The sequence below is a fragment of the Cryptomeria japonica genome, chromosome 2, assembly GCF_030272615.1.
Source record: "Cryptomeria japonica chromosome 2, Sugi_1.0, whole genome shotgun sequence".
In the NCBI taxonomy this organism is placed as follows: Eukaryota; Viridiplantae; Streptophyta; class Pinopsida; order Cupressales; family Cupressaceae; genus Cryptomeria; species Cryptomeria japonica.
In genome coordinates this window covers 628,150,456-628,177,692 of record NC_081406.1, presented here as the reverse complement: position 1 = coordinate 628,177,692, position 27,237 = coordinate 628,150,456, and the positions used below count along the sequence as shown (strand labels likewise).

At 36.7% G+C, this 27,237-nt stretch overlaps 1 protein-coding gene across 1 annotated transcript in view; it reads left to right on the top strand.

The window, feature by feature from the left end:
* Positions 1-4,199: 4,199 nt before the first annotated feature.
* LOC131078659 (glycerol-3-phosphate acyltransferase ATS12, chloroplastic) overlaps positions 4,200-27,237 on the top strand; it is a 92,713-nt gene continuing 69,675 nt past the window's right edge. The window contains exon 1 of the mRNA XM_058016404.2: positions 4,200-5,015. Coding sequence (XP_057872387.2) covers positions 4,694-5,015 — 322 coding nt within the window. The 5' untranslated portion in view covers positions 4,200-4,693. The remainder of the gene's footprint in view (positions 5,016-27,237) is intronic.

Sequence of the window (27,237 nt, the reverse complement as noted above, 5' to 3'; positions counted from 1 at the left end):
AAATATGAGGGTGCTCATTGTAAATAAATATCTTTTGGCAATGCAACAAAATTGTATCGGTTTGGGAAGCACTCTACAACTTTGTTTTTAGATGTAATTTGACGATATTATTAAGAGTTGATTGTGAGTATTGTAGTGTTATCTGAAAGAGATTTAAACCTAATCTTGTAGTATTTGAGCTGCTTATTGTGTTTAAAATAACTTTATGTTGTCAAACTTGATCTTGTAGTCTTTGAGCTACTTATCACTTTTGAAGCTAATGTTTCATGCTCAAGCAAAGTGATAACTTGTAGTCTTTGTGTTGCTTTTACCTTCTACATTTGTGCATTTGAGGTGAGGCGACATAAAGTCTTTGAGTTGTACGTATATTTCATCTTTGTTCTTGAAAGCTTTATAGGAAGTCATGGAAAGTCTTTGAGCTTTCGTGAGCTTCTTGGTTACTAATTCTGCTTGGTTGTACTTGAAATTTTATTGTAAGAAAGGATCATCTATTCTGAAAGAAGAGGATGTGATGAAGGAAGAACACCTATTTTAAAAAAAGAGAATACGGTAAAAATGGTGTCTTATTGATTAGATTAGTGTACATAATTTTAGCTCCTAGTTAAGTGTTAGTGGTTTTTAGTAGCAATAAATAGGGGGAACCTCCCCTTACAAAGAAGAGAGATTGTGTCTCACACGTTGTGGTTGAAACTAATATCTTGCAATTGGTTGAATCAAGTTAGTTGCAAAATATTCACCCAACAACTTTACACCTTTTTAATTCATCTCCAATTTTCTTTTATTTTCCCCAAGTGAATTTATTAATATTTATTGAACTCTATGTTTTAAACCTCAAGAAGTCACTTTATAAAATAGTTAATTAAATAAAGCCACCCAAATTTAGACAACTTAATTTAATTATTTCCTACATACTCGCCAAAGTGATGAAAAATATTAAAATGGACCAAATATGAATTTTGATCACACCAAAATATTCTTAAAAGCTCTTAGGATATCAAATACTATAAAATTTGGTGCTTTCTAAAAATAGAAAACCCATCCAAGAAGTGTGGAAAGCTCCCTAAATATCAAAATTGCACCAAGAAAGTACCATTGGACTCATCTTGATTTCATAAAGTCATTGCCACTATCAAATTTCTTTTTCGATAAAGTTGGCATTCTCTAAGAATTTTAGAACTTTTCAGGAATGTTGAAATGGACCAAAAAGGGATATTACAATGTTCTAAATGTTTCAATAAAAATATTAAATAGATGCATAATGAAATATATCTAAGGTGATGGATGAATATTACACTAAGAACATCTCATAATGAGCAATAGAAGAAATGGAACAACGTCTAAGCCACTCAATCACATTTTAGATGTGGCAATCATTATATATTTATATTCAAAATTATAAAAGTGTGATTTGATGTAACCGAGTTGGCTTATTGATAGAGATATGGGTCTCAAGGCAACTAAACTAACATGTAAGAATTGTTTCCCATGGATAAGAGTTAGGAGTAGGTCCTTTAGGGATGGAAGGTATATATTATATGACATGTCTCACTATTAAAGGTTTTTAACTAAATGAGGTTTTTGATTGGTTCAAGGTATTTGCCTCATATTCAAAATTTGTCTTTGCCCTCTATATCATTATGGAAGTCTTATAGAAGAGGACAAAAAATAAATGGTCCATAAGATTCACAATCATAAGCCTTGAGGTTTAAGGTTCAAGCCATTGTGTGACTTTGAGTTTGGAAATGCAAATATATTGAACTTAAAATTCATTTATGGAGAGTATAATGCACACTGAATATGGGTTATGGGAGGTTGAATGCTCAACATCAATCCAGCCTCTTATACTTTCTTCTTCATCTCTGCATGTTTTAAGTCTAGATTCACATCACTCTTAATCTAAATACCTTTAATTAAATCTTTCATTTGTATGGTTTCAAGGTTGAACTTTTACATCTTTTGACATGCAATATTAGGCTCAAGATTAACACACCCTACTTTAGTAGTAACCTAGTGTGGGCCTAATTTTAAGACTTTTCACAACCTTCTTAACCCTCTCATTCTCTTCACTATTATACAATTTTAAGATTAAAAAAGAAGGCTAAAACTAAAACCATTGTAAGGAAACATTCACCCCGAAGATGAATGGATGAATGCTTTTAATAGCATCCACAAAACTAAGTAGCCTATGAGACCAAAGGATAGTAAGAAAGATGTTTTTCATACAAACACCCTTTGAAGGATGTTACCTAAATTATGCTTGAGTGATATCCATTTCCTTTATCTATTATTATTATTATTATTATTGATTAAAAAAGCTTGCTATTTTTTCAAATTTCCTCTCTTCAAGTAGGGTAGGTAAGGTGTCAACTTTCATGATATTAGTGTATTTGAAATTAGTATATCCTTGTAATCCAAACACATCATGATGTAGTGCCATTTCATTTTAACTAATCTAAAAGTATAAAAATTACTTATCACATCTACTTAATCTTGTTCAGGGATTGCGCACCTTCTAGTCTCACACTTAAGATGATATGACTAGTTCATAGCTGAGTTGTCGACATTTTTTCTTTCTATTTTATCTTTGCTCTTATATATGATTTTTGCTCATGGTCGCAAGTAGGATCAAATTTTCTAACACAATGTTCTCTCTTTCACTCAACTTACTTTGCCCACATGATTGCCTTGACTTTTTCTTTCACGTATCTTTTAATTTCTTCATTGGTGGTTGGACACCCTTGTATGGTAATGTCTCATTTACTCATCTACTTAGTATTCTATTACACCCACATGTTCTTTTGCTTAAATTTTCCTTCATTGCCATTTTGGGTAGTGATGAGAATCCATGCTCTCTAATCTCTTTAGGTAACTTAGCATCCAAATCCAAACCAATCTCTCTTTTCTTTAGGTAACTTAACATTGAAATCAAAGATAATAACTCCAATAAGAAAACTCTTATCTAAGGGCTTCGACCCATAGCTCAAACAATTGGTATGGTTGTACCAAGGCTTTGGGTTCTTCCCATGTAGGTCCAAGGTTCAACTTTCCTTGGCTGGGTATTATTGGTGGCTAGATTGTTTGAGCTCACTCAGTTGTCCATTGAGGTATTCTTGAACTCCAAAACTTGATAAAAAGTAAGACTGAGGCAAGGTGTGGTTGGGTCGTTGGACTAAGTCACTGGGTTATCTCATGATATCAACAAAATTTAAATAAAATTCTTGCCTAAGCTATTAAGATCTCACATGAAACTAATGTTTTAGTTTTGAGTCTACACGTGATTAAATACTTTTGAATCCTCAAGTGATTTATCTCCACTTTATTCTGATGTGTTGTTGCCCCAAATTTCACATCCATAAAACACCATTGGTGTGACAAGCAAATAAGAGAAGCTCTTGTTGGTTTTCCAATTTGAGTAGACATAAAGCCTTCCATACTGAACTCATATTCTTTTTGTCCTACAAGTCTCCTACCTAAACTTGCTATGAAAATTGAGACTAGCATACTTATATGCATACACCACATAAAAAATATTTCTTCCAAATACAAGATTTATTTGGCTCCCTTTTCCTTCCCAATGAATGAATGAAAATTTTTAATGACGTCCACGAGACCAAATAGTCTATTGAACCCAAAATTAATGACAAAACAATAACCACAAAAAAACCCCCAACCAACAAAACCAAAAAACACATTCTAAAACTCTCAAGATAAACATAAAGACCAACAAAACCAAGATAAACATAAACTTTATTGTTCACTTATATCACTCTCACAATTCTAAAACTCTCAAATTCAACAACATTCTTATCCTCAAGATAAGATCATCTACATATAAAAAATGACTATTATTCAAAAAGTAACGAAAGAGACACCCTCACCTATTTATTTTTGTCTCCTCCTCTTAACTTATGTATATATATTGATAGTCCATACAAAATTGCTTAAGACAATGTCATTTTCAAAGTACTTGGATCATCTTTTTCTTGTTCCCTCCCATTTTAGATGAACATGACGATAGAGCAAACGTAATCAATACAAATAATTTGGCTGAATCATGCAAACGTTGTGGCTCGGGCAATCTAAGTACCTCGGTTGCAGCGAGTCACGCAACTTAAAACTTCCGTCCACGTGTCACAAAAGCACTGGTCAAGAGTACCAGAATAGTAGGAAAAATCTTATTTATTTTTTCAAAACGTATTATTAAAATTTTAAAGAAGCCCACAAACTTCCTGAAAAAAACGACCACAAAAGAAACGAGCGTTTTAGCGCCCTGCAAATATTATCTCCTCCATTAACATCTTCAGAAACCTTGACGCTCTTTTCAATACAGAATAACCTTAATTAAAGAAAAGTGCCAGCAATCAAGAATTCTTATCGTTTCCGAGGAATAAATCTGGTTTGTGGTTTTCTAGGCCTCGAGAAGCGAGCCTGATTTACCGTCAGATTGCAGAAGTCCGCCTTCACTGAATTTCACGTCATCTCAAGTAATGAGCGGCTTTGAGTTGGATGACCGTCAGATTGCACACCCTCGCGGTCGCCGAATTTCACGTTATCTGAAGTAATGGGCGGTTATGAATTAGACACAGTTGAGCTCTGTGAAATTTGTTTCTATTGGTCCACCTAGGTCTTTGATAAGGATTAGGTGAAGGAACTTGGGCAAATTGGGTAGCGGAAGATTTCGTTGGGGTTTACTATGGCGGCGTTTTGGAGCGCTGCTGGTGGCTCTGCAGCAGTCTCCTGCCTGAAATCTGGGGGCACCGTGAAATCTGTAGCGGAGGTGCCAAACCTACGGCCTCTGCGCCGCCAACGACAGGTTGTGGTGGCGTATAAAAGCTGCCCTCATTTGAATTTTAGTTGTAATAATAATAATATTAAACTGAAAATAAAGGCAATGGCGGAGCACAAAGGAGGTGCTGAGCAGGTTTTAGCGCGGCCTAGAAAAGCTGCGGTTGCAGAGGCCCACGGTAGTGATAATAATGATGGCACACCCTCGCGAACATGTCTTTCTGAAGAAGGTTGGTTTGGTTTCCCTCCATTATTATCAAACATTTTTTCATCTTCAGTCTATAAATTTCTGGTGGATTTTTTAAGGCATTGATCACTTATTAATTAAGAGTCCATCTCGGTGTGAATTGCCCTCGACTTGAGTCCGAATTTGTGGCAAAAGTCTCAGGAAAACATGCTAAGAATTTTAACACACATAAATTTATTTGAAATGTTTTTGTTATCTTCGAGAACATTTCTTTCTGAAGAAGGTTGTTTCAGTTTCCCTCCATTATTATCAAACATTTCTTCATCTTCAGTCTATAAATTTCTGGTGCATTTTTTAGGGCATTACTCACTTATTAATTAAGATTCCATCTCGGTGTCATTTGTCCTCGACTCGAGTTGGAATTTGTGGCATACACAATCGAATTCAGAAACAAATCACTGAATATTAACAAGGATTGTGGAAATCTGATAACACTAACACATAAATTGATTTGAAATGTTTTTGTTATTAGTTATTAAATGATTAAATTACGGACTTGACATTAGGTTCTGGAGACCCTTGCAATTTACATGGTGCCCTAGGATAGATATCTGTGATTCGATTTAACTGTAGGGGCTGTCTGATCCCAAGGAGGCTTCTATTATTAACTTCAAGGTGTGGTGTTCTGCATGTGTAAGGCTTCTATTATTAACTTCAAGGTGTGGTGTTCTGCATGTGTAGCTCAAATAAATCGTTCTTGCGAGCTGCGTAAAAACAATATACATGTTACATAAGATATATGATTAATATAATTTTAACAAAAGATAAAGTTAATGATAGCAGATTTTCACAATCTATGAAAATGTTGCTTAATGTTTCTGGATTTAATTGTATATGGATTTTTTATCATCAACTTTTTGGATCACACTCCATGATCCGTCATCAGGATGAGAGAATCGGATGAGTCATAAATTTGGACAAAAGATAAAAGTGTTTGTCATAAATTTGGACATTACACTGTCACTCAAAAATTCTTGACTGTCTTTTCTTTTCTTAAAGAGGCAGAACTGCTATGTTTTGAATAATTTAGGTTCTATTTTATGTCTACAATGCATAAATTTTGCTTTTAGAAATCCAAACCTGCCTGCAATTTATAAACATGTATTTAATTAAAGTTGTGTCCTAATTAGGAGCCATTTCTGGATCGAAAGGTGCAATGATTAATGTTTTGCCATCAAATTGTGAGCTGGGCTTAAATTTTATAACGAAGTAAGTTTCAGTAAAAAATAAATCTATGCATCTGAAGATTAATGCCCATGCGGAGTGACATAAAAAGCACATGTGGAGTGACATAAAAAGCACATGCACTGAGTTTATTTCAATTTATTGCATTATTAAGCATTCTCAATTTGTTTCTATATTTGAGGCATTCTTGTAACGTGCACATTTAGCTCTTTTGCATTTTCTACTTTGTCTGTGAGAAATGGGGATCTTTTAATACATGATGTTGCATTTTTAGGAGGGCCATTAATTTGGGGATTGTGTTGTGATGACATGGAGTCATCAGACGAAACTTATCTTGTCAAATGATGTTAGAGCGAAAAAGCATAAGGGGACATCTATTAGAAGAAAGGGAACCAATCAAATCTACTAGAGAACCATTTAATGGAAACTGTTATGGTGGGATACAGCTAACATTATCCACAACTCTGAGATATGATTCACATTTAATGGATCTAGATAAATGATTTTCTAATTAATAGCATACCATTATAATTATATATATTCCTACACATTTTACTTACAATACTCCGCATCTTTCTGTAAGTAAGGGAATGTATATTGAACTTGTGATTGATGTTAATTTTAAGCAATCAGATGTTAATTTAAGCAATTAGATTATAATCAGACTGAGAATAAACAGTAACAGCAATAAAACTCAAGACACAAGACACCAATACCCTGGGAAAGCATCCCTCTTGGAGGTGAAAAACCCAGCCTTAAATATGATATGTATTATCTCAAGTGTAGGCAATTACAATATAGCGAACTTATCTCAGATCGCTGTCCAAACAGCAAGTTGGCAGAGCAATGAAGAATGCAGTTCAAATCAGCAGATGACTAAAAGAGGAGATCAGCAGTAGATGTCTGAGATAGGCTGGAGCAGAATCGCACAAGGAGAGCCTTCAAATTCGTTGAAGATCTTGACAACTTCGCATAACAATATCCTTAACAGAATTCGCACAAGTGAAGAAGAGTTCGCTAATGTAGGAGAGCAGATTGTATTTGCAATTAATTGATGATGAAATGACTTCATTTTGGTGTTGGTTTTATATCAACCTTTTGGCGCCAATTATCCTCAAGTCGGCTTGCATGTTTATTAAATTATATTATATTGTTATTGTAATTGCCTTCCACGTTACATTTAGGTCCAGCCCAATAACATATTTAATTGCCTTCCACGTTACATTTGGGTTCAGCCCAATAACACATTTAATTGCCTTCCACGTTACATTTGGGTCCAGCTCAATAACACATTTAATTGAGAGATAATACACATAAATTTTAATTGTCATTGACAACATTAAAATTCAATGATCAGGTATCCGAGCTAACTATTATTTTCAACAATTGATACTGCTTCATCAGCAGACAAAGCTCTCTTTGTTACCATACAAGTTGTGCTAAATAATCTCATTATGTAAAAGAAGACAATTTTCTGTCGTGCCAAGTGCCAACTATAATCTCTTTATACAAAAGAAGACAATTTACTGTGAGAGCTGAATGCGGATATGGTAAAATATGAATCTATATATTATGTGATAATCTGTTAATGAATGTTTGTTCTACATCTACAGGGCAGAGTATAAAAACAAAGATTATTTATAAGGCCTTGATAAATGCAAACTGTGTCATAGTAACTAAGGGACATGAAACTCTGAAGTGCTTGTTGGTGTGTGAAAAGAAAGTGTCCAAAAAGAGTAAGACCAGGCGAACTACTGTCTGAAAAGAGGAGCCAAAATGATTGGAAATGTGAAAAAAGGGGAGTCAAATTGTAATACATTGACACACAAGGTTGCCACGTATGTGTGATGGAATGACAATGTTTCTAAGTCACCAGTAGGGATGATTAAACAATCCAGAAACAGTGACAAAATAAAATATGAATCAATTAAAAAATAGAGTCGGAAGTACTGAAAGTGCATACCTGAAGATGCCTCTTATTTAACATGGGTAAAGCTCCTACGAAATTTATAGAAATGCTATCCCATTATCTTGGGGCGACTAGAAATGACTTATATAACCCCAATTTCTTTTAGTTTTGTTTCTTGGCTTTACAACCTCAATGCTTTCCTAACAAAGCTGTAAGAGTACAATACGCCATGCATATATGTATGTTAACAATCCATCTCCAATTTAAAGAATCTCTCCTCATTGGAGTATCCAAGTATTCATAAATTTGAGGTATCTCTCTTTCATTAGTCATGTGTTTCCTCACTTCTTGATTCCACCTACCCATGGATATCTCTTTCTGCAAAGGAATAAAATCTCATCCTCCTCTTGCTCTAGCTTATCTAGTCAAGGGCATATATCTACAAAACTGATAAGACACTATATATGAGGGAAATGGAAAAATGATTCCCTCGCCAAGTGCTTATCTCATTTGAACAATATATAAGGTAAATGGAAAAATGATTCCCTTGCCGAGTGCTTACCTCATTTGAACAATATAAGGTAAATGGAAAAACGATTCCCTTTCCGAGTGCTTGCATAAAGGGAGTCTCATACACCAAATTGGTGTCTCTCTCTCTGGTGACTTAATAAACTACCTTTACCTTTTACCTTGTACAACTCAATTGCACATTGGAGCTTCCAAGGATGTTATGGGACTTTACAACACCATTTTAGTCATCTTACAAGCTTGCTTTTCTCTGAAGCTCACTCATGTCCATTCACTTCACTCATATCTCTTGTACAGGCATTTATAACATAAGATGATCTTACATGATCCGAATAAGCATATTAATGCTTCTTCTGCTCTGCATGATTGCTTAAATGACATAGAAGACTCTAAAACACCTCTTTTCTTTAATAGCTGGAACGTAGAACACTACAGCTCCTGTTTTTGGCTTTTGTGTTCTCCAGTTGTCTTAATCGGGTATCAAAAGTACTTGCAGAACAGATTTGGCTGGAGCCACATGTTTCACTTTGTTTCTTTTGGATGCACAATGCTGAATGCACACGTTTGGCTGAATCTGTCATTTGTTCCTGCAATTCAACTGCTTGAAGGGTCCCTGAGGGTCCAGACCAACCCAGGCCAGCATTGTATTCATTTTATTCTGAAACCTATCCTGCACAATCTATGTATATTATGTTTTTTTACCCTTTATTATTTAAGTACATCAACTTGAAAGATTGAGCTTGGATGAATGATTGAAGTGTCTTAAGATGGTTTACAAAGCTTAATCATCTAATCTCTCATGAAGCAACTACTAATTTCAGATGATATTTAATGCTTCCTAAAACCTTTAACTTACAGTTAAACTGGAAAGACTTATGATAAAAAGCTTTATCATGTAAAGTTTAATGAACAAATTGTCTAAAGATAGTTCAGAAACCTGCAAAACAACATGGTTGAACTAGAGAACAAATGTAAAGAGCACTAGCCAATAGTGCGTTAGGTTGATATTGTCAATGTATGCATTGTTGTATGGTTGCTGTATAAGTGTTCAAAGAACCAGAACTGACTTGAATTATGAGCAACATTTAAACTGATAGGCATTAATCTAGAGTAATAAGTAGGTTTTGCTTGTTGTGAGAAATTATGTGAATAAGAATGTCTTGAGAGTAACTGATCTTCAACATTTAATATGTGCTCAAGGACCTGTGATTGGGTATAGAAAGAGATCAATTGATTGACCCAAACCATCATGCCCATGATTGTGGCTAGGCCAAAATAGTGGCCAATTTTGTTACCAAATTTTCTTACAAAATTGAAAGCATTAGTCGTCTTGCTCATAGTGACTTGCAGTCAGGTTATGCTGGTGAGCGAATTGGGAGTTGCCAATTCCCAACAATTATTGAGGCAAAAACAAGATAGGTGAGGTCGCCTTTTGTTAAAAACTGGTCAAAACTGAAGAGTTAAGACTGTACACTATAAAAGTTTGTAATGTTGGGGTTTTGTGGACATTTTACAAATTTAGATTATGTAAGGAAAGCTGGCAGGATTATACAAATAAAAGTTGCAGATCCAATGAATTTAATTGAATTTGCAATGATTAGATAATATTTGAAAACAAAGTATGTAAGAACTTATAAATTCAATTGCAGAATGTAAGGGAAGAATTAGAAAATAAGATTGCATCAAACATAAGAAAGAGACAATCACAAATGTGAGATGAGATCCAAAGCTCTTATCTGTATTTATTATTTCTAGAATAAAAAGTTTCAAAGTACCTTTCCTTTCCTTTCCAAACTTACAAAATTTTGCCTGAAATTTAATACCTTTTATGATGAGACCCCTCTCTTATATATAACTTTCACTTTGTAACTGTTGAGTAGTTTGAAGAAATAAAAATAATATTTCAAAATATCCTTACAATGGGAAAATACTTTGAAGTAATATAATCTATGTAATTACAAGCAAGACATATATTTAAACAGTACTCTTCAGTCTAAGGTTGCCATCCAAAAGTCTGCGAGTTCATGTTACCGTCGATCCTTTGTTTGGGTTATCTTCTTCAATGTTGATGGCACCTTCCTTTGCTTTCTTATTAGCTTGTTATTAGTAATCATTGAATGTGTTTAAGACTTCTATGATTTCTCCTAAATCTAGACCATCAACTTAATTTAAATGAAACTTACAAGCAATCTAAGCATTGGTGATTTGATGAGCTCTCAAATGCTTTTTATTGAATTGTTTTGCAAAATTCTTGAATATAAATTTCATCTTCATTAATTTGTCTGAAGAGGAGGCATCAAAATTGAATGGTTGGATTAGTCTGTTCTGGACCACTTGAGCAAGATGATTCATGAGGATGTCAGCAGTGTTAATTGTCTAATCATTCTTGTAAAAATGCCTTGCTATCTCATCAATGAAGTCATGGACATCCATCATTAAAATAACAAAAGAAACAAGGGCATCTTCCAATTTCTTCATCTCGTCTTCAAGCAAATCAACTCCCCATATATTAGCCTCTAACCATTCTAATAATAGAGACTTATCATTTCTATCAAATATGCCTATAGAGACAAGTACTTCAAAATCAACTTTTGTCATCTCCTTGACTTGGGGAAGGTTGTCTTTTGTAGATCTCCAACTCTTCCTCAAATTTGTCTAATAACACCTTATTCAAATACGAATGTTTGCTAGCTCTTTTATGTACAACCATTGCATCTTTGATAATTTTTAATCCTTTAAAAATCAAATCGTCAATCCATTGCTTCATAGTATCAGAGATACACCTCATTTCATCAAGAACTGACGCTTCTTCCTAAGGAACCAAAATGGGTAGGACAAGTGACACTTGGGAGGATTGGAGGGCTGAAGCTAAGTGCTTAATATAAGAAGTTAGTAGGTCAATTTGGTCCTTTAGTTGTTATTTGGTCCTATAATCTTTGTCCATTGTTTGAGACAATGGAAAATGATAACTATCTTCCTATGTTACCCGGGGACGCGTCCCCAGTATTTTTTTCAGGCGTCCCCGTCCCGGAGACGTCCCGGGGACAGGGGACTCCTAGGGGGCGTCCCCATAAATTCTGCATATTGACAGTGAATTTTGACAATGAATTATATAAGCAATTTGACCTTGACTCTCAATTAACACAAATTTGGCATAAGAACTCTGCTAGTTATTATATGTTAAGGTTCTATAATGTATATGTGCATGCTTTATCCATGTTTTCATATGAATATTTAAATTTCCCTGTAAATTTTAATTTTTCCTATTTTTATATAGCTGTCCCCTTTGCCGTCCCCTAGCTGTCCCCAAAATTGGCAGAAAAAAACCACCGTCCCGGAAACGCGTACCCCCGTCCCCTGCCGTCCCCGTCCCGGAAACTTGGGGTAACATAGCTATCTTCATATTTTCAATCTTTGATTGTCTTGTTTGTTTTCCATGTTAACTTTTGAAAGATAATTACACAACAACAATTTTTTTAAAATCATTATTTGCAATTGGAGTGGCAACCTTTGCAATCTATGAACCTTGTGCATTAAGGGAAATGGAGGAGATGACCTTGGCCTTCTTAGCCCAAGGAAAAATTTCTAACATTGATGAGATTATGGATAAATCATCAAACCCTTGTACTCTTTTTGATTGTAATATTCAATCTGGTAGGAATCTCTATAAGACATGAATCATCTTGGTTTGAAATTTGTTTTGACTCTTGGGTATCTAGAATATTTTGTACTCAAGTTTGCAAAGGAGGGTAAGAGATAGGTGAAGCAAAAGTTGAGAAGAAATCCCTCAAGGGTGACTTTTGAGGGGTTGCCTTTTTTTTCAAGAGAGGGATCTTTAGAGGAAGTGGGAAAGTTTGTTCTTGAGCAAGGCTAATAGGAGAGGAATGTGAAGGAAGTGGGGAAACAAATTGGATCAAAGCATGTACTTGTGAAGGGATAAGGATCTTTGGAGATGTATCGTTTATGTTCTCCAATTGGTCTTTGAACTCAAAGATGAATTTGGGCATCCTTTGAAGTGGCTCTTCTTCTACTTCTCGCTTTTCTTCTTGACTAATCACACTCAAATTTGGTAGGAGGTTTGGACATTTTACCACCCACAGATGTATCCTTATTAAGATTAGGATCTTTCATCTTTTTTTTGAGCCAAACTAGGATCCTATCAATCACTTATCTACTTATTGCCTCTAGTGACCAATTGGCTTAGGTATAGACAGTTTGAAGACACTTCTTTGGTTGTAGATTACATCCAGGACCTTTATCATTATATCTACTTTTGGGCACTTTGGCGACCTGTTGATGTGTTATTTAGGCACCTCAAACACAAAATAAAGTACCAAAGTAATTTCCCTCTTGAACAAAATCACCTTAGATGCTAAATATCTGATCAACTAAGATGATTCCAAGGTTTCTAATATCAATTCTTGACATGTGGGTAACACGATGGCAAATGTGATTTTGCTGTTTACACAAAGGGACTTACACAATTGTTCTAAAGATTTCAATCTTATCATGAATGGAGTAGCCTTGCCGATGGTTTTGAATGACTTAAGATTTTGCAAGATAAGCACTTGATCAATTTCTAACAAAGATTTTCAAATAAAATGCAAAAGAGGAAGGGTTTAGAAGTTCTATTCTAATCCTATCTTAAACCTAGAATGCAAGACATAGCGAATGATTCAATGAAATTCAACTAGGGAAGGCTTTGTCATCAATGAACAACTCAACACAAGCTTAGTGCAATCATCTAAGATAATTGATAGATGTTCAAATTCATACTAACAACACTAACACCATCAATTGGATGCATATCAATGAGCAAGCACAAATTGAAGTTAAGTTCAAATTTTGATTCCAGTTGACCACACAAGGCAAACTTACAATCAACAAGGAGCTAGTTGGATGGATAAGGAATTTCATATGAATGCACTCAACAATTTCTTTCATTCAACTAAAAAGTACTTGAAACCATTTCTAATCTAAATTTTGGAGGTACACAATGCTTCAAAATCTCAATAAAATCACCAAACTTTAATGATTAAATTCAATCTAGCAGCATATAGGGGACAATTCTCAAAAATCTCTCTTACAAATGAGAGGAATGGGGTTTATATGGAGTCTCAAATGAAATGAATGGTCGAGATTCATTTAGAATCAAGGGTCGAGATCATGCCAACATTGCCCTAATTAGGGTTTACATCAAAAAGTGGAATAAAAAAGGAGGTCCAATGGGATGACACCTAGTCATCAAGTAGGGAATCTTCTAGAAGATTTCGGCTTGCATCATGTTGACGTGTTTTTTTTGACAGCGTCGAACACAGAATAAAGTCACCAATGGTCACCTTATCCTGTCTTGATCAAGATCAGTCCGTATGCTAAGATTGCTTAAAGTTCAAACGGTTAATTCCAAGGTTCCTTCAGTGCGTGGATGTGACTCAGTTGTTTGATGGTTTGTTGTTAACCCAAGGGGCCTTACGTTTGTTCAATTGAAGAAGATGATAAACTCATGCAAGCTCAAGGATTTCTATATGGATGATTTGCTATGAAAGCCTTAGTTTTAGATTTTTTATTTATTTTCGAATTATGCAGAAAGTAAATGAGAGTAGGGTAGAGAGAACTATGCTAAAGCTAATCTAATCCTAAGAACAGGAGATGGGATCACTCATGCAAAATCAAACCACGCTTCTCTTCACCAGCAGAGCATAACTATGCGAAGGCAGTGCAATCTTCAAAGGGTGTGTAAAGGTTTTTTAGATCACCAATATGGACTATTGGATCGAACAATCTTCACTGGTGATGGAAGTTAAGCGTACACACATAACAAAAGGCTTAGGCTAACTTTGCACGGTATACAACAATCAGTTGCACACCAAAAGTATGAGCTTGGATTTTGCAACAAGTACTCCTATCAAATCCGGTTCCCCTAACAACATGTAAGCAAATCTAATCTAACTGAAGAGAGCAAGACCATGTAGATTGCTAAAATAGAACAAGAATATGCCATCAAAATCGAACAATGTATTAAGTTGGCCACTTCAACAATCCTGATGCAACAATCTCAGATAATAATCTCTCCTTCCTTTACAAATGAGGGGGGTCACCCCTTTATATAGGCCTCAGGCCCTGCAAACCCTAATTAGGGTTTCACCCAGAAGATTCTCCACTCAAGATGCAACAAGGTGGGAATCGGCAATAAATACCCCATGAAGCCCATATACAATTATTCCATGAGCCTAAAATAGTGCCTACTAGTGCATTAAATCAAAATGCACCCCACATGCAAAAATCGCCCATGATGCCATAAATGCACCATCATCTCTTGAACGTGACGGCTGCATGCAGAAGGAATCTGCCATAATGCCATAAATGTGACGGTTGCATGCAAAGAGATGCTTCATTAATTCAACGTGCGTTGACTTGCTGCCACTTGGGCGAGAAAATCTTGGATAGAGAAAACTTCAGGAGAGAAGAATTTGATCCATGAAGAATTTTCTTGAAGTTTGTCAAACTTTCCTTGCTCTGGAGAAGATTTTTAATAATTTTCCACCATCTCCCATTTTTTTAGGAATTTTCCACAAATTAGGGATCCACGGTCCAGGAGAGAGAAAATTCCCTCACGACTCCAAGTCTACCATCATTTTCAAATTCGGATGATTCTTGATGCACGAGAATGGATTTTTCAAATTTTTCCTTGGGGGGGAAATTTCTTGTTTAGTTCATCCCTAATTCCTTCCTTGCCAAGAAATTGTTTTTCCACCCTCAATTCATCCCGACATAGAATTCATGTTGTGAAGGAATTCTCCTTTGAAAAGAAATTTATTCCTTACCCCTGAGGAAGGAAATTCTTCATGCCTTGGACAATTTTCATGATTTCCAAGAACTATGTCGTGAAGGAAGGAATTTCTATCACTTAGTGAATTTTTTTTTCTTCAGAATTTCTTCTTCTTGGGTGCAATTCTTTCTCAAGGAAGGAAATTTTTTTGTGCTCTTTGAATTCTTCACATTCGTAGGGGAGCTTTTTTACCAATTTGCCACATTTCCTATTTTTTAGGAATTTTCCTAAAATTTAGGACCCAGGTCTAGGAGATAGAGAATCATCTCACGAGCCCAAATCTGCAAAACTTTCCGGATTTTGATAAGATTTGGTGTCTAAAAATTGGAAATTTCAAAAAATTTCTCAATGGGATTTTTTGCTTTTCATTCCTCCTTGACCCTTTGACTTTCCATACCTTAGAAGATTTTCTGAATTTTCAATCCTAGGCGTGGATTTTCACTGGAGATGGAATTTCATCAATTTTGTGAATTCTCCATGACTTCTTGATTTTGGCGCCCAACTGGAGAGTAGGGCTGAATTTTGACTTGGAGGATTAAGTGAATTTTGTGAATCCTCCATGCCTCCTTCATTTTGGCGCTTGGCTGGAGAGTAGGGCAAAATTTTGACTTGGTGGAGGATTCAGTGAATTTTGTGAATCCTCCATGCCTCCTTCATTTTGGCACCTAGCTAGAGAGTAGGGCGGAATTTTGACTTGGTGGAGGATTCAGTGAATTTTGTGAATCCTCCATGCCTCCTTGGTTTTGGTGCCTATCCTTCATCTTGGGCAGAATTTTGACTTGGTGGAGGATTCAGTGAATTTTGTGAATCCTCCATGCCTCCTTCATTTTGGCGCCTGTCCTTCATCTTGGGCGGAATTTTGACTTGGTGGACGATTCAATGAATTTTGTGAATCCTCCACGCCTCCTTCATTTTGGGGCTTGGCTGGAGAATAGGGCGGAATTTTGACTTGGTGGAGGATTCAATGAATTTTGTGAATCCTCCATGCCTCCTTCATTATGGCACCTGGTAAGAATTTGGGATGATTTTTCCAGACAGAGAGAATTTTCCCGAGCTTTCCATTTCAGGAGTGGGCTTCCAACACTCAACCATCTTCTGGCTTTCTTTGTCTGCTTTCCGACTTTCCGGAATTAGAAATAGTTGCAAATGCCTGATCTTTGTCACCTTGTTCGAATGGTTTTGTCAGAACAAACTTTCCAAAAATAGAAACCTTCAAAGTGTCAACGTTAGACCCCTAGATAGGATACATGAATGACTTACTATAAATAGAAACTTACTAAAAATAGTAAGTTTGATTTTTGGCAAAATGACGACATTCCAGGCTTAATAAAATCCCTAAAAAATAGGAACTTTCTAAAAATAGAAAGTTGCTCTGTTTTGGCTCAAATTTTACTGGGAGGTTCCTTGAAGGGAAGGGTCCTGATTCCAGTCGTATGTTCAGTTTTTCCAAAACCCTAACAAAAACCCCTAAAATCTAGGACAAAAGGCAGAAACCCTAAAAAAAGACAAAATAGGCCCTAGACTTCACCAAACTCGCTCAAACAAAAAGCAGATTAACTCCAAATGACCCTCGAACATCTGCAAAGCGGAGAGATTGACAAGACTGCCACCAAAATCCACAAAAAACCAAGACCAAACGACCAAAAGGGCCTAAAAGTTAGGGGGTCCCTATCTGGGATGGGGTGATGTGTGATTAGGTCACAACACATCCCTCTCTCTAGCTACATACTCAATGAATCTAGCTAAGACTGAGTTGAGTTCCTCCATCATAACATTTGGGAGACCTTGCTGCAAATCGATCACTTCCAAGGCATTTGATAAAGCATCGAAAATGCTTTCCCAATCTAGCGTAAGATTTTGCAAGTTGTTGATGTGAATCGTGAGAGAAACCAAATCATCTAGCTGATTCTTTCTTATGGATTCCAACTGTTTGAAGTAAATAAACTTCATTTTCTCCTCCAACTCTTCCAAATTCAAACTATTGGAAGCATGAACATCTTGTCCCAATAACTCTTCAATAGATGTGAGGATCTTGGATTGTATCTCTTGGATTGATCCCTCCATCTCCATGCACTCTTGCTTTGTATGATCAAACATTGACTTCCTCATGGCCAAAGAACAATACCAACCATGGAAATCATACACATTACCTTTTTGAACAACTCCCTTATGGATCAATGTATAAGTAGGAATCCGCTTCAACAACTTGAGGCAAGGAATAGTCTTTTTTTGCACTGGTTGGAAATCTTCCCAAACTCCCTCCAAGTATTGCATCCCGAATATGAGCATCATTGTCTTATCATATGCTTGGATGAATTGAGCTAGGAAATCATCCACTTGCCTTGAAATTTCTTCTATCCATTTTCCAACCTCTTGATATGTATTCCTCATTGCCTCATGATCAAAGGGGGATCCATGAGCAATAACAATGGGTGAGACAAAGGTAGGATCCTCATGCCTTAGGGAATTCATCCCTTTAATATATTCCTTAAGTCTCCTATTTTCAATCTCCAACAACTTTCTTTTCTTCAACCTTATTCAACCGTGCCTCAATTGCCTTAGCGGTATCATTGAGTTAGCGTGCTCCTATATCATCTCTAGTAATCCTAGAGAACATCTTTGCCTTCTTCTTCTCTTTTTCCTTACCAATTTTGGCTAGGAAGTCATCAATATTTTTAGTGGGCTGTGCCTCTATCATTTTCTTCTTCTCCATGCTACTCAACAACCAATTGGGAATAGTGGAAAATTCCATCCCATCCTCACGTTGTTGATCTTCATCAAGTCCTCTCAAGGCTGAAATGATCCCATCCTCCGTTCCTTTCTCCTTAGTCAAATCCACCACATCATTGCCCAAATGGACCTCAAGATGAATTGTGGGAGATCTTGGCTGTTCCTCATCATCCTCATGTGGTGCTGATTGTGCTAATGCATGTACATCTCGATCACTCTCCGATAGGATTTCCGCGTCGGAACCTGGCTTAGACTCATTGTCTTTCTCTGTCATATCATTCTCCTTCACGGAAGAGGAACTCATGGTAGATCGAGGAGTGTTAGACTTATGTTTCTTGTGCCTTGATTCCTGGCTAACAATCTCCTTGCATTTTGTTTTTGATCCTCCAGGCATTCCTTTCCTTCTTTTGGGGGCCCGACTCTCCTCATCATTATGCGTTCTAACATTGCTTATTGTCCTTACATCATCATTGAGAGAGGACTCCTCATTTCTCATCTTTTCATAGGTTAGGGTGACCTTTTGTTTTCTCAATTCATTAATCTGCTTATCCACCCATTTCCTGGAGCAATCATTCACATCTCTCATCAAAATATTCAAATCTACTAACTTAGGTTGTGACCAACTAGGCAATATGATAGGTTTGTCTTTCTCCTTTGCATATTGCGGATGGATGTGATCCCCATCGTCTTTCACTTGGTCTGGAATAGAGAAGAAGTTACACTTCATAATGAAGTCCACTAACATCCGAGACGACATCTTCCTTCTAACTGCGAGCTCATCCATAAGATTAGCCCAATAATCCTCGATGTCAATCTTGTGTGTAAACTTCCCTCCCTTAGTCATTACAATTCCCTGAAATGGATCAAATCGATGCCTAGCTCTATAAATTCCAAGATGAAAGAACTCCAATTCTTCATTAACTGTCTCTGTTGCTGCTGCGGTGGGGCATGTCTCCATCATGTTCCCAAGCTCGATAAGAAAAGTAATACTTTGCCTATGCTTTGCCTTCTGGATGCAATCAAACTCTGAGAGCTACCTCACTACCTCAAGTAACACCATCTTATCTGTCGGATACCTAGGAAGCTTGTATGGTTCTGAAATGAATCCCTGAATCCTTAGGTATGTGAAAGTAGGAAATTGAATAGACCATGATCCGTACTTCTAAATGAATGCTGTTGCCTCCTTAGACAATCATTTATGTATTTCGCCTTGTAGCAACCTTGTGATGTACATGGTGAAAGCACCAATCACCCTTCTATATTGATCAATCTCGTGTAGGTGGAGTTGTGGATAGCACTCATACACCCTATATTGTCTGGGTCTGTTTCCAACTTCGCTCTTGCATATCAATCCTTTGTAAACTATTTGCCTTGCTAGCATGTAGACTAGATAGGAAGTCATTTAGAATGTCCTCGTTCTTTCCAAACTCCTCAACTGGATGTCTAAGTTATCGCTTATAATCTTTGCCCAGTTGATCATCATTGTTCCTTCCACTCTCTTCAATAAAGTAATACATCCATGTCTCAAATAGCGTCCCTTGAGGTGCTCCCATGACTCAGTTGAGTAGAAAGATCAAATCACTGTACTCCTCCTTGAAGTCTGAACATAGGAGTCTCTTGGGTAACTTTGAGTGGTGATGCCTTGTCTCAAGGACCCACTCGTTATTGATAGCTGTCAAATATGACACCAATCACGTCTCAAATTTAGCTTGGGCTTCTTCCTTGGCTCTCTCATGCATGTCTTGATATCTAGTGATTCCAAATGCCTTCCCAATTGACTCTTCAGCTAGGTATGCAAGCACCAACCCTTTAGGTGTCTTGATCGTTCTTGTTTGTGGATCGTAATGCTTTGCACACTCAACCATGGGTTCGTTTCATTGAATAGATGGTGGAAAACTAGCTGCATGGTAAATTCCACTCTTCATGATGTTGACCGCCAAAGGAGATGGTAGATGATGCTTCATTCCAAACATTCTCGGTCTCATCCTCTTCATATCCAGGTACTCTATGTTTGTATCTCCAATTTTCTTCCAATGGGAAGATATCTGCGACTCCGGGTAGTAACCTTCTTGTACAATCTTCAGCTGAGTCTTCCTCGCAGCTATCCCCGCTTTAGACATAGCACCTGTATGAAGCTGGAAGTCAATAACATGATAAAATAACTCTAATAATTTTTTTCCAGAATTACCTAAGTTTTGATTTTGACAATTTTCAGATTTGTGAGTCCATCAAAATCAGAAATTTGAACAATATGTAATACAAATGCTGTAAATGGGCGGTATATATATATACACGCCTCTGCAACTTAACCTTCAATGGCTGGAAACCCTCACAAACATGGCGCCACATCCGCACATAGTGCGATTTGCCCTATCAGCTGAAAATCAACACGTTTTGGCCTGTACCAACAGCTGGGAATGATGTCTTTGGCTGTGTTGATGGTTTGAAACAATGCATGTGTCATGAAGGTGGCTTGTGCCCTCCTCTAGCTGTAGCGATCCTCTATCTTCCTTCTTCCAGCTCACCAACTGTCAAATCAGTCACAAAATAATAATATATAAGGCGCTGGACTGTGTCTTTTATTCATGTTTTTACCTTAAAATGTCACCACACAGCTAATGTGGGATAAAAGTTTGTGAATACTTAGCATTAATTTCACCTTGTTTAGCCACCAAATGCACATGGTGGAAAATCGACTTCCATTGGGACACACTTATCCTTAAAAGTTTTCTCTTAAATTTGATTTCAACCAACTGGGGAAAATTGTGGGTCATTGGGACACATAATTTTCATTTAAATTCATCCCACTTTGATAATTGTAGCTTGAGGGGAAAATCGACCCTCATCTGGACATTAAAATTTGATCATTTAACTTACTTTCCTCAAATTCACTCCTAGGGAAAATCGACTTCCATTTGGACATTAAAATTTGATCAATTCATGTAAAATATTCCCAGGTGGAGATTTGCCCTTCATCGGGACTCAACTTCCCATCAAAATATTAACATATTCCATCATAATGCTCTCTAGGGGAAAATCAAACCCCATCAGGACACATAAACCTTGTCATTTCTTTACATTTTCCCCCCAATGGAGAATTGACCTCCATCAGGACACATAAACTCATCTTCATTTCACTTTGTTTCCATCATTTTCCCCTAGTGGAAAATCGAACCTCATCAGGACACTCAATTTGCATTAAAACTTGGTCATTTACCCTTGAGTGGAAAAATGTGGTCCAATTAGGACACACACTCTTCATGCATTTTGTTCTTATAAGCCTGGTGGAAAAACGACCTCCATCGGGACACTTCATTTGCCTTGATTGGAAATTCTTGATTCATTGGGACTTTCCCCAAAATCACTTGTAAACCAAGTCCAGGAGTGGAAAAACGCACCCCATCGGGAATCTGTCCATTATCACCATTAAAACAACCTTCTCTTGCTCAAGATGGAGTGGAAATTCATGCTCCATCGAGACTTTCATCATTTTTTAACTTTAAAATTGAGTGGAAAAACGCCTCCCATCGGGACTTAGCCTTAATTTCATGGGTGAAAAACGTTTTCCATCAAGACTGTGATGATTTTCACACTTTAAAAAGCCTAGAATTATCAAATTTTATCATTTTGTGCAGTGGAAATTCTATTTCCATTGAAACTTTAACATTTCGGCTTGATTTGAGGGGTGGAAAACAAGAGTCCTAGGATTGGAAAAACGACTCCTACAAGAACTGTTGACACTCTAGCACAAAATTCACACCAATTTGCAACATTTTAAACACATTACGCTCACTTTTTAAAGCTAGTTGCAACCTTAACATTTAGATCACTTTGACATTCTAACATTTTTAAACACCTTGATCCTATTGACTTCAAAACTAAAAAATTTAACATTGCTTGCACATTGAAGATCTCTGGACATGATCACATAAAAAATGAGACTCGGGCATTGAAAGCACAAAATTGCCAGAAAACCCTAACCTAACAAAAGCAGAAGGTAGGAAAGACGGGGTCCCCGTTTGTAATGGGGCAATGTGTGAAAAGGTTACAACACGACCCCAAATGCCTTGATTTGCTATGGAGCAAGTCTTGAAAATCTTCTCATTCTTACCTTGTGTTCATCATCACTTTAAATCAAAAAAATTCCAAATTGTATTGGTGTTCGAATGATGAACCTATGTTCTTTGTCATGCGCTCATTGGGGTCAAATACAAACCTTGTAACATGTACGTATAAACTCAATTTAGACAACTTAGCCTTCAAATTTCTTGCATGTAGAATTGAGGAGTTTGAAGATGTATTGATGCTTATTGGGAATTGAACACCTGGCCTATGTTTGTTGGACAAGACATTGCGGTTTTTTCGTAGGTGTCTTGTGACTTCTAATATCATGACCATATCACTTGCATACTTAAGCAACTTGTAAGGTGCACCTATAAATCCTCTACCTCTAGTATATGTGAAATTGGGAATTGGATATATCAATTTCTCCATTTTGCAATAGCAGCCATGGCTTCCAAAGATATATGCTTGTTAAAATTGTCTCCCATCCATCAAATTAAGTAGATAACAAAGGTATTTTAAATCCTCTTGAAATGCTTCTGACTTTCCTTGAGTTTTAATTGATAGAACTCATATACTTTTTTTTGCTGCCTTGGTGTGATTACCCCAACTTTGCTCAACATAAAAAGATTGCTCTTCTAGCCATAAGGTTGACTAAATTAAATTTCTTTCTCTCTTGCATCTCAGATAGTTGCTTGTGCTTCTTATTGTTTTGGAATGATGGCAACCGATTTGATACTCAACACTATTAAGTCATTGCTTTTTGTTTGAAAACCATTTTAAAAAATGCTTTGGGTAGCCTTGAAGTAGATAACTTAGCCTTTGCCATCTAATTCTTATTGATAACCCTTGAACAAAGGTTAGGTCCTATGTTGGAAAGATTTGAACTAAAAGCATTTCTTAAGGCAACATATGCAGCATGACGAGGGATTTGAAAAGTCTCCTCAATATTCGTTAGAGTGATATCCAAAAGCACCACATTTGCAGGACTAATTCCTTTCCTTGTTTGGGAGTCATACTATTTACTGCATATTATCTTTGGTGACCCTAGGGTCTAAGATTACTGTCATAACCGGTCTCAAAGAAACAAATATAGTCTAGATCTACACTGCACTACAGAAATATAGCACAACAGCATATTGATTGATAATTTCAACTTCCTTAGATCACATAGTATATATGATAGCTCAACAACACGTCACTCAATTTTGCAATTAACTATTAAATAACACTTCCAAAAGACAAGAGAATTGTTGGCAAGAAAACAGAGCAGTGCAAATACAGCCAAGGAGAACCTTCTGCATTCTACTGCAAAGAGCTTGCGGAGCCTAAGACTCAAAAGACACCATCTAGGATTAGGATAAAAGAGATGGGTCACGTCCCATCTGCTAGATATATGTATAGCAAAAGATATATATAATACTGTGAGTATAGTATGAGAGTATATTCCTTATAGATGAAGATGTATGAATGAGTATAGAAAGGATAAATGCACATGATGTAAAAGGAGATATAAGGACAAATGAATGTAATTAATTGATTTTGATAATACAAATATACCGGAATTCTATATATGATATGTTATTTTATATTCTTTTATGTTTAGTTAACTAGTTAGTTTTTTGTCCGGATTAACTCCTTGATCCTTTTGTATAATTGAGTCCAGGGTATAAATACAATAGAGAAAGTACTTGGGGCTGAGAACTTCGGTCTGTGTTCCCCATTTTTCTTGCTAGCATTGGTATCATTGCCAAGGCCCTGGTTAGGTTGTTTAATGGACCACAGGGACATACTCAAAATTTTAAATTTTAAACCGGATATAATAAGAGAAAGGAGAATGAGGATGCTATGATAGTTTGCAGCACTGTCCTCTTGGCGTCTGCCTTGGATAGGGGGTTAGGCACCAAGGGGATGGAGAATAGGAGGAGGGAGAAATTCCGAAAGGAATCATTGAAAAAATGTGATCAATAGAGGAGATAACCAAATAACTACCGTGGGAAAAGATAAAGGAGTAAGGTTATTCCCAAATCAAACATACCCATGGCCAAAGGAGATAAGAAAAATTCAAGAGAGATTAGAGAACATGAAGAAAGTGAACATGGCAAGCCCAGATGGAGAACATTAGAGACAAAGGTAGAATGGTAAGTGAGAGAAAAAACATTGTAGAAGAATGGAAAATGTGGAGAAGAGAAGGGTTGAGCATGCCAATGAAGGTGTTGTTGAGTGTGCCAAGGTGGATGTTGTTGAAGAAGAAAAAGGAAAAGGAAACAAAGGAAGAATGGAAGATCCCAAAAAAATGATGTTCAAGGGAGGAAAAGAGCGGGACAATTGTTAACTAGTTTAAAGAATAGAATAAACGATTATGGAAGATCTAAAAAGTTGTTAGGAGATTGTAGTAGCATAGGAGCTCCACTCATATTGCAACTTTCCAAAAGTCCAAAACTTAGACCGGACCTATCAATTTTAATAGTTAAGTTGGATTGTAGATTTCTTAAATTCCTCAAGACTCTGGAAAAGGTTTTGTCCATTCAAGAGGAATACTTGGAGGAATTAGTCAATAGTGTTAAGTTTATTCAAATTCTGTGCGCAAGAAGATAGTGTAACTGGAAGGATGCACAACACTTATCGATTTCAGTATTTTCGTTCCTCCTCGTTGTATGCGTGTTATATATATGTGAATGAGGGGGTATGTAGTGAAGAGATATGTCTTCCCACGTGGGAAGACACATCTCTCCCCTACGTACCACTCATGATGACCCAGCACGTTAACACCATTAAAATCATCGCTGATCGTGAGGAACGTGATTATGAATTGCTTAATCATAGCCCGTTAACATGAAAGGGTGTGACCGGTGGCAAACACCATAATTCTATTTAGATTTTATTTATTATTTATTGTTAGCGTATATACTAATAGTTTATATGTTAACATGTAATTAATCCATGCATCGGAATTATGAAATTGTATGACCGACGTTACAAGAATTAACACTCCAGCAGCGTATGGAAGGTCCTAGGTTCGAGTCCTAGCTGGTCCATGTCTGATAACATGGTATTAGAGCCAGGTCCAGGCTAGGAGCCCCAAGCACACGAGAGGTGTGGCTTAAGGGGGGGTGTTGGTGTTGGAAATAAGCCACACCCGGACCGACGATGGACTGGTCCAAGAGGGGCCAGTAGCTCAGTGGTAGAGCACTCCAGCAGCGTATGGAAGGTCCTAGGTTCGAGTCCTAGCTGGTCCATGTCTCAACAAATAGAAGCATAAAGAAATTGAGGAAAACAGAAATAGAAAAGGAAGAGAAGATTAGATATAATTTGGGAGGGGAACTATGTTAACTAAGTAATGAAATGTCAACAACAAACAAAAAGATGAAGAGATGTTACGAAGAGTCACAACCTGTGGAATAAGACCCATCCCCCATGCCAAGTAAGAGTAGGAGAATTTCAGTTGAAGAGATGCCATGAAGAGAAGGTACAAGAGATGGAGAAGACAAAGTAGTAGATTGGGAAGAGACCCTTGGAGAGGGATACTTTGAGATTAAGGTAGCAAGAGATAAGGGTAGAGAGCATGAGCCCCATGTAGTGGAAAGTGTAAAGAAAGAGAAAACAAACAGTCTACCAATCCACAAACTGAAAACAAAGAAGAAACAAACAAAAATGGAGTCCTATCAAGTTACCAGTATTTGGCAAAGATACAACATAAGCTGTGAAGCATATATTCCTACTAGAATCACTTCGGGCAATAGAAGACATTGAGGAGGACAAGGTGAAATTACTAGACTTTGTATCTTCCTTGTGGAAGGAAACTCTAGATTGGTATAAGAAGACATACCTGGAGCATGACAAAAGTTGAGAAGTAGTTAAGGATAACTTCCTAGCAAATTTTGATACTCTTGACATCCCTGTATGGAGAGTGTAAGCAAAATGAGGGACCTAGTTCAAAGAGAAGATGAGTCCGTTAAAGCTTATAATAAAAGGTTTAAAGGAGGTTTGTTGGAAGCTCGAGGAACCCTTAATTGAACGCCAAAAGATTGAATGGTTCATCTTTGGATTGTAGAAAGACATAAGAGCATTGTTTGATGGCAGAATTTTTGAAACCTATATGGATGCTGTTATAATACGCTGTTATAATGGTCTATCACATAGAGGCTCAATCTTGGCATAGAACGATAAGGATGGGCAAAAGGAAGCCCTTGAGAAGTTGCAATTGACCGTAGAACAATTAACATTGCATGATAATATTATAGCCAGGGGATAAGCAAAGAAGTCTAAGGAGACATGGTGTTCAAGGCCATGTTCAAAATGATTGTCCTAATGCCCAAGGAGAAAGAACGATTGCGCTACAAGTAGAGCTCAAAATAGTTTTGTTGATGCGTGTTTTGTGACACTCACCAACACAGAATAAAATACCAAGTAAGTATTCTATCATCTCTTGAACAACAAGGAAACCTCAAATGCTAAACAATGTGATCAAATAAGGCAACCCCAAGGTTTACAATGTGAACAATGCAACTTTATAATAGATAGATTCAATGAATGATGTGATTTTTCTGTTTTCACAAAGGGATTTATGCTTAATTGGAACTAGAGTTTGAATACTAAATTGACTTGAACTTCAAATAAAATATAAAAAGGGATAAGGGTTAGGAAATCTAATCTAATAACATAAGGTCAATTAAGATAATGGATAGTGCTTAGATAGATGGGTTCCATAAATCAAGCTTTGCTTTGCCACGAGGAAACAACTACACAAAACTGATGCAATCTCCAGATGTAACAAAGGACTTTCATATTGTAAACATTCTACCCAATACTGGCGCAATTCAAATGAAAATGCACAATCGAACTAGTTCTAAATTAGGTTCAGACTAACCATACACTGCAATTTGCAATCACAAACTACAAATGATATGAATCGGAATTCCATTGAATATCATCACATTTCTCCATTAAAATTAGTGAACT